Raw genomic sequence first — 16,329 nt, 5'->3', positions numbered from 1 at the left:
AAGGAATCCGCTCTTCTTTTTGTGACCAGAACACAAATTGACCCAGTCAATATGAAGATAATTGAAGTCCCCCATGATTACAACCCTGTCCCTCCTTGTTACCTCCCTGATCTGTTTCCTTATTTCAAGGTCCCCTTCTGGTTTCTGGTCTGGAAGATGATAGTATGCCCCCAGTATTATATCGCTCCACAGGGCCGGTAATTTTCCCTACAGAGATTCTACGGTGGAGTGGGACCCACCCTCAATCTCTACTTTGCTGGATTCTATCCCTTCCTTTACATAAACAGCCACCCCATCTCCAACACACCCCTAACTGTCCCTCTACCTGTCCCTCTACCTGTAGAGTTTATAGCCCAGGATTGCGGTATCCCACTGATTCTCTGCATTCTACCAGGTTTCCATTATGCCCACTATGTCAATGTTTTCCCTAGTCACCAGACATTCCAGTTCTCTCAACTTTGCTCGGAGACTTCAGGCATTTGCATAAAAGCATTTGTACATGGAATGCCCCAGGATGGGCTGCTTATTAGCTCCTTTGTCCCCGCATCCTCTCATTGTGCCAAATCATCTATCACATCCCATCATGCTACCATTCCCAATTGCTTCTCCTACTCTGTCTTTGCCTTGTTGTTCTCTAACCTCCCCATCGTCATCCCTTAGGGATGAGGAGTCCCAAACCGGATGCCCCTCGGCTCCTGTCGGCCTTCCCCCAGGGATCAGTTTAAAAGCTGCTCTGCCACCTTTTTAATGTTATGCGCCAGCAGTCTGGTTCCATTTTGGTTCAAGTGAAGCCCATCCCTCTTGTACAGGCCCCGCTTGTCCTAAAACGTTCCTCAGTGCCTAACAAATCTAAACCCTAGCAACTTCTTCCTAGCAACTATCTTTCCAATACCAAACACCACAAAAAAAAACCTCCTCAATAGCTAGCTTATTTTGTCCCTTTCAGCATTTCTGTTCAGTCATAAAACACACTGTCTAAAAGCTACTGACCACTGGTTCAAATTTAAGAGAAGTCTTGGAGGAAAGCTTGAATGATTAGTTGGAAATGGCCACCTGTTGACCAATCAAAATTTAAGGTTTACAATGCTTTCTCAATGATCTTATAGTCCTAGCACATTCAAACCTTACATTTTCTTCCTCACACTCAAAGGGAGCACAGTCTCTCAGCAGCAAGGCCCATATAGTGTCTCATTTTTGCAGAGATTCTAACGCTCAGCTTTAACCTGAGGTTCTGTTTACAGTTACCTCTGAATTCGCTTCTTTACAAGGTTTAGCAAGCTTGTATTCAAAACTTCAATACGCTATTTTACAGTGCAGTTTGTATTTAAATGTCTCAAAAAATAAATTTTTATCTCTTCTGTAGAGCTTACAGGTCAACTCTAAATATTGCCATATGATAATCTCTGCTGCCAAAGCACCAGCTGAAGCAATGAATATGAATCACACAAGTAAACACGCATATCCAAAACATCACAGCTATGTATAACACAACCATATAAACATAGTAACACACATTTTACTGAAGAATATACAGCCAACCTATCTTCATCTAACATGTACAGGCAGCTACCCACAAGCTTTAAAAAAAATCAGTCATAAACCACACTTTAACCAATGCGCGATAATCATCACAGACACGAAAGGTTTTATTTCTTTAAAATAGTTATACTCCACCTTTCCATCCCTGAAAGCTTAAACAACATTCTTAAATTCATAACACACTTCCTAAACCAATGTAACAGCAACAAAAAAAGGCTGACAGATCAAACAAGCTAAAAACAGTAAAGTCCAAAAAAAGTATGTCTTTAGCACTCACTCACTCACTGGGCCAAATTTCCCCGAGAACAGAATTCTACAACCTAGGCATGGACACAAAGAAGTTTCTGGCCCGTGTCCAGTAAACTATGCTTCTGCAGGCAACAGAACATGATGATCACAGTGAACAGGCAGGTTCATGTTGGAAAAGGTGATTCTTCAGGAAACTCATTCCCAAGTCATAAAGAATTTGAAAGGTAAACTAGCACCATTAACTAGGCCTAGAAAAACAGTCATTGACATTTACAAGCAAAGAGCATAATAAGTTTCAACCAGCCCCAAAGACATCCTGGTCATCACTTTCTGTACCAGCTGACACTTCCAGGTTCTAGTCTTCGAGGGCAGTCCCAGTGTTAATGCAACTATAAGATGGATTACTATGGCCAGACCCCTTTCTTCAGCAAAGGACACTACTGGTTGAAGTTGAGCCAACATGCTCCTGGACACAGCCACAACCTGGGGTTCTAAAAATCAGGGCTGGGTCCAGGAGCAATCAAAATGGTGAACCTGATCATTCAAGGAGAGTGAAACCCCATTCAGAACTGCATGGAACAATTTCCGCCTTGCCAGAATTAAGTTTCAGTTTATTCATTCACATTCACCCTTTCACTATAGCCAAGTATGGGCTCAGAACATTAACATTCTCCCTGAAACCAAATAAAAAGGAAAGACAAATTTGAGTGCCACCAAATGACATCATCCTCCATCCAGAACCCCAAATGATCCCTCCCAACAAGGTCATATAGATACTGTATCGAACAAAAAGAGAACAGAACCTTGAAGAACTCTATAGATGAATTTTTTTCCTCCCAGTGTGCTCCTTACGAGCCTGGGGGTTCAACAATCACACCATAGGTAGCCACTATCTGCTCACTGCAACACTCTGCACAATTGACAGCTCTCTGGACCTCCCCAAGACTCTGTTTAGGAAGGTAAAAGGCTCTGGAGACCTAAAAGTTGGAGAACCTCAATACTTTAGACCGGGGTGCCCAAACCCTGGCCCAGAGGCCATACGTGCCCAATCTGACCCACAAGGAGCCCCCAGTCTCCAGTGAGCCTCTGGCCCTCCAGAGACTTGCTAGAGCCCACACTGGCCTGATGCAACTGCTTTCAATGCAAGGGCAACTAACTGTTCAACCTCTTGCGTGAGCTGTGGGACAGGGGCTCCCTCCACTGCTTGCTGTTTCATGTTTGTGATGTAGCAGCAGCAAAAAAAGACTAGCCTTGCTTTGTGCAAGGCTTTTATAGTCCTTGAGCTATTTATTGCAAGACCTTCATTCATTCATATAAGTTCCATCTCCAATATATTCATTTATGTAAATTTATTCAAATTTGAAATGTAAATTAATTCTTTTCTTCCCAGCCCCCGACAGACTGTCAGAGAGATGATGGGGCCCTCCTGCCAAACAGTTTGGACACCCCTGCTTTAGACCAACAGCCAAGGAGTTGAGTAGTAGTCCCCCATTGCCACCTCCAGAAACCTACTCGATAGTAAGAGTAAAAAGTTGACTCCTAAACCCATCTCAGCCAGGCAGCCCAGAAGGCTATTATAGTCAATGGCATCAAAAGTTATTGAGAGGTCCAGCAGAAAAAACAAGAACACCCCCCCCCCTTTCTAGTTCCCACTGTAGATTGCCAACTAGGATGACCAAAACTGTCTCAGTCCAAAAACTAGTTCTAAAAATCAGACTGAAAGGTACTGAAATACAGCAATCAGCATAATTGAGGAAAATCTAGAGGTGAGATTTTACTATCTGAGATAACTTTATGAATAATAATTCATAATTTTACCCAAATCGGCAGATTTTAGATTGACCAATAACTGAGGGCAACAGGATTGTCATGAATAAGTACATGTTAGGCCTAGGTTAGCATGTGAAGCCTGAACCAAACTAAGACAGTGTAATGGAGAAGTTGCTAGCAGTTCCCAGCTGCAAGAATGTGAGTAAATAAAACAAAAGAATTGTTGTCTCTCCTTTGCTGGCCAGAAAGGACAGATAACAAGAATTACAACCCATTGGAATGTTTAGCACCTTAGCAGACAGAGAGGCGCCTTATCAAGCATGACTGAGTGCAGCTATGGATCTCTAGTTGGGAGGGGTAAAGAACTATGAGGGGTTAGCAATCAGGCCAACTTCCAGAAGGTTCTGTTCCTCAAGGGTTCTGATTGGACAGCTAATAAGTATGAAGTCACCTCAGTACTATTAGCATAAGTATAATAATGAGTACCCACGGGGTGTGTGTGTTCCTTCTTGAACAGAGTTTTTGGGTGCAACATCCTGTGTGAGCTCCATTGTCCATCATGGGCACCTGGCGTCATAGGTAGCCCTGGAGCTAAGAGATCTACAGGAGTAACTGACCCAGGTGAGAGATAGGTATTAAAAGAGATAACCAGCTAGCTTTATTATTTTATTGCTGAAATGTTTCCTAGATGTTTATGCCTCTAGCATTTGCTGCCTTATTGTAGAGTGTGTAACCTTATGTACTTAATAAACTAAAATATCTTTTACTAAGTTGTTTCATTGTCTGTTGGGGACAAAGGTTCAGAATCCTGCCTAGCCATTCAGCAAGCTACCAAGTGCTCATTGAGGTCTAGTAACTTGAGGACTGAGGCTTTAACTGGAAAAAGAGCTCAGTGCCTGCAAGGGATAGAATTAAGCCTAGAGAGTCTCAGTGTCCCTGGACTAAGGCACTGGCACATACAGGGTGGTGGCAGTACTACTAGGCAAGGGACCTTGAGGGTTTTAGAGTTCAAAAACCAAGAACCCTAAGCACACAAACCCCACTTGGTTTACAACAAGAATCCAGAGAGGATTTCTTGAACAGAAGTTTAACAGCCAAACACAGAGAAGCATTCACTATCTGTACTGCCCACCTCATCAGCCTTAATTAGCCAAGAAAGGCAAGGTTGAAGAAATCATGTGGTCTGTTTCAGGGCTCTAAGCCAGTGTTTCTCAGACTGCGAGCCAATTTCAGGTGGGTCCCCATTCATTTCAATACCATGGTATGAAATGCTACCCTGGTATGTGACTGCATGTGGGGAAATGACAATAGGCTCAAGGTGGACAGGAGAGCTTTTCAGAGTGTGTGAAAAGTACGCTTTGGATTTCTGCCCACCGAGCCAAGCCTCCTATGATGTTTGTCACATCATGTTGCTCATCTCACTGCTGGGCAGCAGATGTCTGGGGATCCCACAAGTGCTACCAGACACAACCTCGTGCCACTGGTGACACTTATAAGAATGTTTCTCAACCAGTGGTACAAGGCATTAAAAGCACCGAAGGCTAATGAGATGAGAAGGGGAAGACAAATCTGGCCTCCACAAGCACTCCTTAGGATACAACCTACCTCATACACTGAAGTTATTGTCAAATAGGTCCTCCCCCCCCCACCAAGTTCTTTAGAGAAAAATACTTTTACACTTTACACAATGCTGACAAGTGGGCGATCCTCCAGTGAGGATTCCACTCCACTGCTATGATTGAGAAAGCCTCAACTGGTAAAGGAACACAGAAAAGAATTCACAGCAAAATATTCTTGCGTTGATATAAAGCAGCGATTCTCATCCCAATCGTACCACTTTGCATGGTTCACCTATTGGAAATAGCACCAGAAATAACTGACAATTATGTTATCAGTTATTTCCAGATTGGGACAACAGATGCAACACAACAGACACTGGTAAGACACTTGTGGGGTCGGCTGCTAGACTCCAATTGCCTTTTCTCCTCCTCCTCCCCATATCTTCAGGTACATCAGCCTGGGCAGTGGAGGGTGGAGAGAGTGGAGAGGGAACCACCTCCACTCAGTGGAACAGCTGGGAGAGAAGGCTGCAGAAGGACAAGGAGTAGAACACCTGTGGGTCCGGCTGCTGAACTCCAACTGCCTTTTCTCCTCTTCCTCCCCACGTCTTCAGGTACATCAGCCTCTGGAGTGCCAGAGACGTGAGCCTTTGGCGCGAGCCGAAGGGCTCTTTGTCAGTGGATCAAGACAGTGGATCAGGAGGTTGCATGAGTCTTTGCTATGGCTCTTGTTGCTGAGCGGCTCATCATCTTTGGATCCCTGATCACCAGCACTATACCCTTCCTGTTTATGCAGTGCCATGCTGTTTAATGATTTGACATCTGGGAGGGGTTAGGAGGCATTGTGTCAGCATTAGGGATTGTGTGAGACTGAATGTAGGATTGTGAGTGGGTGGTTGAGGAGGTGTCATGTGAGTGAGTTTTAAAATTTTAAATAAATTTTTAACTTATTTTAATTTTGGGTTCCATGTTTTACTGTTTTTTAAATTGTTTTATTTTTACACATTTATATTTTTTATTATTTCTTTTATAAGCCGCCTTGAGTGCCCTTTACTGGGACAGGATGGGACAGACAGACAAGAGGCTCCGGGTTGATGGGAGGGCTTTTTCAAGTGTGTGAAAAGAGCATGCTGGAGCTCTGCCTGGTGAGCCAAACCTCCTATTGTTGCTTGTAGCACTGTGTTGCTGGTCTTGTTGCCAGGCGGTAGAGATCTGGGGGTCCCACAAGTACCACTGGTTTAGAAACACTGATAAACTATTTGATTACACACACGTGGGTGAAAATTATACTCAGGGTATCTGTTCCAAATCATTTCAGGCCTCAAAATATTGAACAATGTACAGTTGTTGCCCCAGTTAATACTCTGATGGTTACATTTTGCACCGACATTTCCGAATGCCTTTCAAATAACAGATCTATATATGGTGTGTTAGAATAAAACATTTTGGAGGTTATGAAGGCACAAATGAAGGAGACCAAGTCTATCTTCTCAAAGTCAGCCAGCAACTGGCAAGCCAGCCCAGAAAGACACCCCAAGTAAGCACCGACACTACAAACCAATTGTAGTTGCAGATTCAGTACCACCCATAAGCTATGAACCCAGTTCTAAACAGGGAGAAAAATCCCTTCCAATGCAGATGTCACACCTAAGACAGATTGGCAGACTCTTCAACCAACAGTACTATTATCTGAATTATGCTTCATTATGTTCACTCATTACCAGTCCATCAGCACTCTCAAGACACCTGTTAAAGACTTCCACTATCTTCATAAGATCAAATAAAAACAGAAGATAGATCAGAGCATAAGCAGCATAGTGACAAGACTTAACCTTAAATCTTCTCACAATTAAACCCGGCTTTAAGGATATGGCAAGAAAACAAGACAGAACCACCAAACCCCATAAGCCAAAGGCCATGTCATATAGTTTCACAGCCTGGGACCTAACTCTTAGGAGTTACCAAAGTATGGTACCATCCAGTACCATGCTAGCAAGACATCCTAGAACAGCGCTGCCAGGTTAAATTTGTCCACTAATGTGCCACTTCCAATGGCCTGCTTACTGGAAGCACCACCAGAAGTAACTGGCAATGATGTCATCACCAGTTACTCTTGGGTTCAGAGACCATGACACAACATGCACCTGTAAGATACTCAGTGCAAGCAGGTTTTTTCAAGTATGCAGAAACCATGCACTGGAGCTCTGCCAGCTGAGCCGAGCCTCTTACCTATGTCTGTTTTAGTGCTGTCTCATTGCCAGGCAGCAGGTATCCAGAGTGCCTCACATACCACCGCTTGGGAAACACTATCTAGAAGAATACTGCTGTCAATGTTACCAATTGCTGCTGATTCAGGAGAATCTAAATGGTTACAATTCTCCACCTTCATTTCTTAAGTCACCCACCATACAAATGGCTCCAAAATGGCACAGCTGGCCACTGCCAAAGAATCTAGTAGCAAGAGTGGTCCAGGAAAGCTCCTAGGCTTTACCTTGTCCTTTAGGGAAAAAGTAATTCTATCCTGGATAGGAAGAACAAATAGTTCTCTTGAACTAGACCCACAGTCCTGTCTTATTTTGCTTAAGTTTCAATTTGTCAGTCCTCAACCAGCTCATATCTGTATTTGGGTATTCATTCAAACATCGAACCACTATTCCTGAAACTGCTATACATAAAACAGACTGAGAAACTACTGATTACCAATGATACAGCATTCTAGACTGACAATTTCTCCCAGTGACTGCATATAGACACTAAAAGGGCCAATGCAAAGCCCTGCCCTGAGCCTCTCATTATGACCCCTGCCCTATGTCAATTACCTACTGGATGCTACTGCCACCACTGGTCCTGATGGCTGGTCAGGAAGACCCTCTGATTAACATGGGTCCCTGGCCAGTGCCCAACCAAACACCAATCCTATAAGAAAGGAGTGAGGCATAATAAGAGAGAATACAAGTGGCAAGACAGTACTAGCACTGACCCATCAAGTAGAGAAGCAATTGCAAAGCAGTGTCTCATGCTGCTACAACATAGATGTTTGAGCCAGTTTTATGAATGGCTAACAAGGTGGCTCATAAGCCCAAGCTCTTCACAAAACCGTTTCACAAAACCCACAGTTCATTAACTGAAGCTAACAGCATTAAATATCTGGATGTGAGCAATATTCAAAGAACCAGAATGTTTCAGGAACTCCAATTAAGGAGTGTAAAAGACACACATAATTCCAAAAAGATTATAGACTGGAGCAATGTAGAGAGCAACAGGTGATTCTGCTTTCAATAGGGAATCGTTTCTTTACCATGATGTTGCCAAACTTCAAATTTAAGTTTGTAGTTAAGAACATACTTCCAATCATTTCATTCCTCTTGCAGCACTCATTTCATCCTGAAAATCACAATGGAAACAACTTAAACTAGAGCACTTCAATAAATTTATAGTTTCAAATGAAATATTGTGCATGTCAAATGATAGCAGACCACACACATGCTGACATTTGAAAATTGTGAAGAAATCAGAAATGATTTAGACATTGAAATTAATGTCTCAACTAATTTCCTCAACATATTTAAAGTTCAGCAGAATTTTCTTCTTGCAAGTATTTATCTTGGGTGGGGTGAGTATTTGAAGAACAATCCTAATGCAATAAAAAGAGTGAAAAAAATCATAACAGCCAACTTTGATCAGGCAGTCTGGTATTCAGTCCAAAAATTTTTTAAAAATTATTCTCCTAAAAAACTGAATGTGGCTCAAGCAATAAGCACTGGGAGCAGAGTATTTAGGGATTCTTCTTTCTCCCCTTGTTTCTAAGTCACAATAATTAAAGAGAGATTATCAAATGTCATAGTGATGATAATCAAGTCAATAAGAAATATTATTTGAACTTTTTCAAAATTTAACAATTTCACTAGAAACTAGCTTGCCTAGCAGATTTTTGGGGAAGATCGTACAAAAGCAAAAACTCTTGTCAAATGTAAGGGTATCCTAATTATGTTATTGGAAATGAAGCAATACAAGAGCTGTAACACAGAGCTTTCTGTACTGCACCTATGTAAACAGGATAAGAATGACACATTGTGTCTTTTTACTAGGGCCAGCAAACATGAAAGAAATCTGAAAGTAACACATCCCTGGGGGAATACTGTGTGGCCCACCCCACACTTTGGGAAACAGTTTGGGAAACTGTGCTATACAGTTTCCAAATGTTCTCCAGAACAGTGATGACTAGGGACTATTTAAAATAGACAGTAACACCAAGATGTTTGTTGCCATATGAAGACCCTATACAAATGGCCTTGAGAAAGAAAGTAATTATCTGGTTTTGCTTAATAAAATACTAAAACCATACAACAGTTCACATAACATCTTTCAGATAAGAATTTTTTGAAAGAAGATTCTGAGTGATGTGCAGAAGTTTAGTATACCAACACAAATGTTTCCATGGTAATCATAGAGCTAAGGTTAAGTTCAAGTTAGAACCCTTCAGCCAGTATAATGAGCAGGGACAATAGTTTTAGCTATCCAGCAATTTAAACAAATTGAAACCCAAATTCCAAAGCTATTAAAACAAATCTCATATCAAGTCTGTGGTGATTCCTTTACAGCGTTCTACTCCAGTATGAAAAAGCTTCAGTGTGTTTACAGACTCAGTATAACAAAGGTATTCTGGTTCTAACACTTAAAATCTAACAGTTCAATGACAGTTATACAGTTTAACGTTCGATATCATTACAAGAACAGTTTCTGAAAACAGTTTTAAAAATACAAAACTGTTTGATAATAAATTTCAGAACCCAGTGTTGTCAATATTTTGTATACCTCACATCCTCACAGGCACATTCAAAAGATTTTTAAAAAGCGAACAGTAATAGTTTAGAGTAGTGGTTCTCACACATTTAGCACCAGGACCCACTTTTTAGAATAATTTGTCAGGACCCGCCAGAGGTGATGTCATGACCGGAAGTGACATCATCAAGCAGGAAAATGTTGAACAATCCTAGGCTGCAATCCTACCCACATTTACCAAGCAGTAGGTCCCATTTACAATCATTGTTAAAAGAATATACATAGTAGCTTGTTCAAAGTACAGGTCTGTAACATTTCTCCAAATGCAGTTACGTACCAAGGAAACATAAAGTCTAATATACTAAAAATAAAATATTGGAATGAATGGGGACCCATCTGAAATTGGCTCGTGACCCACCTAGTGAGTCCTGACCCAAAGTTTGAGAAACACTGCTCTAAGTAATTTGATTTGTTTCTGCTTTTGATGAAATCTGAAGTTGTTTCTCTTAAAAACTATGCCTGAAGTTTTATCTAGGAAGGTTGATGATCTTATAAAATGAGCTCTGACAAGCAAAACAATTTTCAAGTTTTGCTTCCTACAAATTTGAAGCTGGGAAACTACCAAAGTAACAGAATTCTTGGGGGAGGGGTGGGGGGGAGAGAACAGTAGGGAAGTTTATCTTAAACAGTATGTTTTAAAAAGCTTCTAAGTTTCAAGCTATTCAGAGAAATTACATATTCAATTACTCCTTAAAAGCTGCCATCACTCATGCTAATATTATGAACAATAATATTGAGAATTGCTTCTAAGGGAAAATAACTGTGTTCTTTATTTACTTTCAATAGCTTCAATTTGTGTCTTGTTTTAAAATAGGCATGAGTTCCAAAATAAAGCATATCTTATTGTGAAAGGATGACTATTCATGTAGCAAAATTATTCTGAGGTAGGTGACATTTCACTATTACACATCCCAACCTTTTACATGTTTACTTGAAAGTAAATCATACTGTGTTCTACAAGACTGACTTCCAGATACCTATGCTTACATCTGCAACCTCAGAGTTAGTGAACAGTGTGAGAAAGAAGACAAATCCTTTTTTTCTCACTGTCAGAAGGGAGTGAAGGCTGATCTTCAACTGCTGCAACCAATAAGGAGGAATAGTAGCATACAAGTAGGAAAGGTTGGAAGTAACGCAAAAATATCCCAAGATTATCCAAAGGGCATTTTCCATAATGATACGCATCCCTGGGAAGTCCATGGTCACAACAGGAACTAAGAGAACAGCAATACAGAGTTAAATGTTTTGATCTGCATTGATCAAAATGTTTACGAAAGGAAGAAAAAGGGATCTAGGATACAGTAAGTTAGCCATTATGATTACAGGAAAAATACTGTAATCATAATGTCTCAACTTTATAGTTCAGAAAAATTAAGAGTGTGCAAACATACTTAACTTAATAACCAAGCTAATAGGAATCATAGTCTACTTCATTGTGAAACTAAGTTTACATAGTACTCTTACCAAGAGGTTTTACCTATTTTACCAAGAGTATAATCAGTATAATATAAAAAGCTACAATTATAGTTAATTCTTACTATAAAAGAGCAGAGCATTTGAACAATAGCTTGTAACAACTATGTGCATTCAAAGTATTTTATTCCCTTTGCTGCATGCTTTTTAGAAATGCCTTACAATTACATTACTGTCAAGAACATAAGCTAGGAAGAATCCATAGGGACATGCTTTATTTTCGATCAGAAGTTTTTTTTGATTAGATTGAAAACTACAATCCTAAGCATACTTAACCAATAAGTAAGTCCCACTGGAAATTAAGTGTAACCAATTTTCAAGTAAACATGTTTAAGATCACATGAAAACAGGGAGCTCATTAAGAGAGCATTTCACTGCCCATTTAGTTAAAATGGTTTTAATTACAGAAGAGATGGGAAAAACCAAAACCCAGACTCAATTTCTGGTGATAAAATGCAAATACAAGCAGAGAGGTACAGTATAAAACTTTAGATGAAAGTGCACTACATTTGAAGAAAAGTGCTTAGAACTGTATATTTCAAACGGCATTTTTCAAATTGTGAAAGCTAAAGGTTACAGCACTGTTTTCCCTAATGAATGCCATAACTTACTACTTGGAAAAAAATTCATAGAACAATTATACTAAACCACAACATGTTTAGGTATTCTTCTCTTTCAACAGTCATGAATTATGTTTAGTCTTAAGCAGTGATTGCCATTTCACAGCATAGTCAACCCACACAGAATAGATCAATAACATGACAGACACAAGACTAGACTGTACCCATTTAATAACCGCAAGAAAGTGTACCATTCAGCAAAATCTTACACTCATTACACAATTGTTGGAGTGCAGGAGCTATCTAATGATGGAAATCAAAGTGAAATCATAAACAGATCAACATAGCTATCAATCTAATTTTATGAATTAACATGACAAAAAATTAAAGTACAACTATAAAACTCACACTTTTAGTTTGGCTAGAAAAGAAAAAATCAAGTACTCATCCTACCTATACTAGCTGGCCACAGTACCTTCTGGGAAAGCTACAGGGTTTCACACACTTGGAACTGCATAAAGCAATTCCTCGAGCCACTGGTTGCTGTTCAGAAAAGCATTTCACTGTTATCAAAATCTGATCAGCTTATGTCTAATAATATTTCTGTAGTAAAACTTTGGGTTTAACATTTCAGTAAAGCCACACACTTCCTAAGAGGTCTTAAAAAACATCACACGCGCATACAGTAATTTAAATGCTACACCATTCACCGAAGGTCATTCAACACATTGCTTTATAGAATATATTAAAAAATCATCACCGACTTCATGAACAGGGATATCACATTAGTTTTATTACAACCACCTTTCAGGTTTATAAACACTGTAAACCTGAAAACATTTTGCCATTCCTGCATAGTACCCAAAATTATTAGTTTATACACTTGTATTGCAGAACCTAGACCAGACCATCAATTTAAGCAGCAGTAAGGCTCTCCGGCAGCATTTTAAAAGAGAATAAAGACAATATCTGTCACTGCTGTTGACCAAAAGTATTCTATGTACACAAAGTAAACTGGTATCTGCAATTTTAAACTCACAAGTGATATGACAATGAAAGTTTAAAACAGAGAAGACTAAGCAGAGGTGGAAACTATACACTCACCTGAAGAACACGAGATAAGAAAAACAGCAAACACCAACTTTGTAGCAGCTCCCATTTTCCAAACAGTTAGTATGAAGGAATTCTATATATCCAGTTTCTGGTGTCTTCCAAAACATTAAAATCCCCTTTTGCTTTAAGAAAGTTTTCTATAGAAACATTTGGAAATGAATGCGTCCATAAAACAGTAAAATCAGTTTTCTATACTGTCAGTTTATTCAGCTCTTCCTTAATAGATCCGACCAGCAAAGGGATGCATATATTTGGGAACACACACGTCATTTGGCTTCTATACAAACAGTGGCATAATTCAATTCATAAAAACACATAAAGTACCCAGTTTAAAAGGTCAACAGTAAGATAGCTGAGTGTTAGGCAAATTGTCTCGGGGCACGGTTCATTTTCTTCTTCAGCTTGAAATTTGTAAAGCATCCCCCATAGGTACTGGAATCAGGCAAGACTCACAGAGATTAGTAAACAATACTTTTTGTCTTCACGCCTGTTTTACAGCATGTAGTGTCTGGGTGGGAAATAGTTCCATCTCAGTTTCAAGTGTCAATATAAACACACCTTCGATAGAAAGGGGAACAGCATATTAATCCACTATAGTGCGCCGCTGCTTCTTTTAAAATGTGAAGTTTTGAAACATTGGTGTTTCTTATTAGTAATGCTGAGTAACAAGCAGGGAGAGGAGAGGGCAGCAGAAAGAGCTTATTCGTCCTCTATAGTACCACAGATACGGCCAGTCTCTGGTTCTTCCTTATCTAATCAATGAAAGATGCACATTCCATTTGTCTGCCTAACCCCCTGGTACTTTAATGATTCTTTGCTTTCGCCCACCTGGAGGGAGCAGCCTGCATTTCAGACACTTGCTCTGCCTTCAAGGGAAAAAAAATAAATACAAGCTCCCTCCCTCCGAATTAAAACGCCCTCATAATTTGGTGGCTTAAAAACCACAGGAAAGTGGTGGAGGGGACAGGGAGGCAGTGCTGTGTCCAGACGGTGGGGGCTCTCAAAAAGAACGTTCTACAAATGAGAAGCTTGTGGGAGGGAATCTTTTCCTGGTTTCCACTCGAGGCAGGCAGGCGAAGGGATGCCCGAGAAGCATCAGATGGGTCTTCTTGGTCAGAGTGGTGGTGGGTGGGTAGGATCTCCTCTCCTTGGCTTCCACGGGCAGGTCTCGAAGCTGGTGCACGGGAGCCTGGCCGCCTTCCTCCTCTTCACAGGCTCCCCCACAGAGCCGTCCCCTCGGTGGCTGGAGCAGCAGAGGCAGGACCGACCCTCCGCAAGGCTCGGCTTCTGTGGTGCTTCTGCCTCCCTCCTCCTCCTCCGACGAGGCTGGGGCGGGAGAGGGCACGGAGCCGGTCAAGCCTCGCGCGCGCCCCCCGTTTGTGAGGCGGCGGGCGGGCGGGCGGGCGGGCGAGCCCCTCTCGCGCCCTTCCCCGGCGCTGCCCCGACCCGCCCCGCGCTCCTAGCCGGCGGAGACGACGCCGAGCCCGACTTGCGAGCGAGGCTGAGGCGCTGCCGAGGCGGAAGGGCCGGGCCGAGCGTGTCCCTGAGGGCGGCGGCGCGGTCGTCGAAAGAGCAGGGGCGCGGCGGAACCGGCTTTATCGTCTCGCGGGCCCGGCCGGCGGCGGTGGCGGCAGCAGCGCTGAACGGCCCTCCTTGCGTCGCTGCGCCCCTGTGGCACTTTCATAGCTACCCATTCACTGGCGTCGTGTGGAGAACGGACCCAAGATGGCGGCGCCCGGCGATTGTTTTTGTTTCCTCTCCTCCACCTCGCCTTTTTTTTTTTAACTCCCTGCCCCCCCACCAACTCCCTGCGCGCGCGCGGGGTGGCGGCGCGCGCTCCTTTCCCTCGCGCCACCAGTCAGTCCAACGGCTGCAGCGCGCGCGCGCGCGCTAGGGGGGGGAAAACAACAAAACTCCCACCCCGTGTATGTGTGTGTGCGAGAGTGAGAGCGCGAGCAAGCCGTTTGATTGACAGCCCGCACTAGCCACTGGGAGCCCACTGAGCCCGAAAGAGGCGAGCTGTTCCGTTCCCGCCTCCCAGCTCTCCTTGCTCTGCTCTTTCTCTCCCCCCTCCTCCAGATGGGCGGGGCTCGGTCACGGCGTTTCAATCTCAGCATCTCACAGGCGTCGTGGAAAGCTCAGCGCAGGCTGTGGGTGGGGAGCTGGCAGTGCTGGAGGCGCCGTGCACGTGCGTGCAGCCCAGTGTCGTGCATTCGCTTAACTCCTGTGGAGTTCAGGGAGGCCTCCTTCCGAGTAAGCACAGGCAGGCTTAGGCACGTGGCGTGCAGCAGCTGCACAAGTGGGTGCTCGGGAGGAAGAGTCACAGCCCAAGCCTATGCGTGTCTACTCAGAAGCAAGTCCCATTAGAGTCAATGGGGCTTACTCCCAGGAAAGTGTGGAGAGGATTGGGCTGTCCCTTGGGCTGCAATCCTTTCCACACTTACCTGGGAGTAAGCCCCATTGACTCTAATGGAACTTACTTCTGAGTAGACATCCCTAGGACTGGGCTCTTCAGCTGCAATCCTGTCCACACGTTCCTGGCGGTAAGGCCCACTGACTGTAATGTGACTTGCTTCTGAGTAGACATGCAAAGCATTGGGCTCTTGACTCCTATGGAATCCAGTGAGGCTTCCTTCTGAGCATGCATGCATGCATAGGCTCACTGTAAATTTTGTGTGGCAAGCAGCAGCTGCACGTGGGTGTTCAAGTGGTTACTCAGGAGGAAGCTTCACTTAGGGTGCAAACCTATCCACACTTACCCGGGAGTGTGACTTGCTTCTGAGTAGCCATGCATAGGATTGAGCTATGGAATTCAGTGAGCTATGGAATTCATTGCTTCCTTCCTTCCGAGTAAGCAGGTGCGTAGGCTTGTTGTAACCTTTGCGTAGCGTGGGGAGGCGGTGTACAAATGGTTACTCAGAGGGAAGCTTCACATAGGCTGCAATCCTATCCAGACTTTCCTGGGAGTAAAACTATCAATGGGACTGACTTCTGAGTAGACATGCTTAGGATTTGGGCTCCAACTTTTAGAGGGTTTACTCCCAAGTAAGCACATAGGATTGCAGCCTTTTTGCTGTAATCAGTGTGGCCATCAGTATTGGTACTTAGAAGTCAGCCTAATTCAGCTTAAGTGGGTTTACTTCTGAGTAAACATGCATAAAGCCATTTGTGGCATTTTTCTCCCAAGACTCTGTCCCTGTTATATCTCTTCTATATATGTGCCT

At 42.7% G+C, this 16,329-nt stretch overlaps 1 protein-coding gene across 1 annotated transcript in view; it reads right to left on the bottom strand.

Moving 5' to 3' along the window:
* The window catches only part of ACVR2A (activin A receptor type 2A), an 85,541-nt gene extending 70,496 nt beyond the window's left edge, over positions 1-15,045 (bottom strand). The window contains exon 1 of the mRNA XM_066611940.1: positions 13,097-15,045. Within this exon, the coding sequence (XP_066468037.1) occupies positions 13,097-13,151 (55 nt within the window). The 5' untranslated portion in view covers positions 13,152-15,045. The remainder of the gene's footprint in view (positions 1-13,096) is intronic.
* Positions 15,046-16,329: the final 1,284 nt, after the last annotated feature.

The sequence above is a fragment of the Tiliqua scincoides genome, chromosome 1 (assembly GCF_035046505.1).
Source record: "Tiliqua scincoides isolate rTilSci1 chromosome 1, rTilSci1.hap2, whole genome shotgun sequence".
Lineage (NCBI taxonomy): Eukaryota > Metazoa > Chordata > Lepidosauria > Squamata > Scincidae > Tiliqua > Tiliqua scincoides.
The sequence above is the reverse complement of the archived record's forward strand: the minus strand, read 5'-3'. Positions and strand labels throughout refer to the sequence as shown.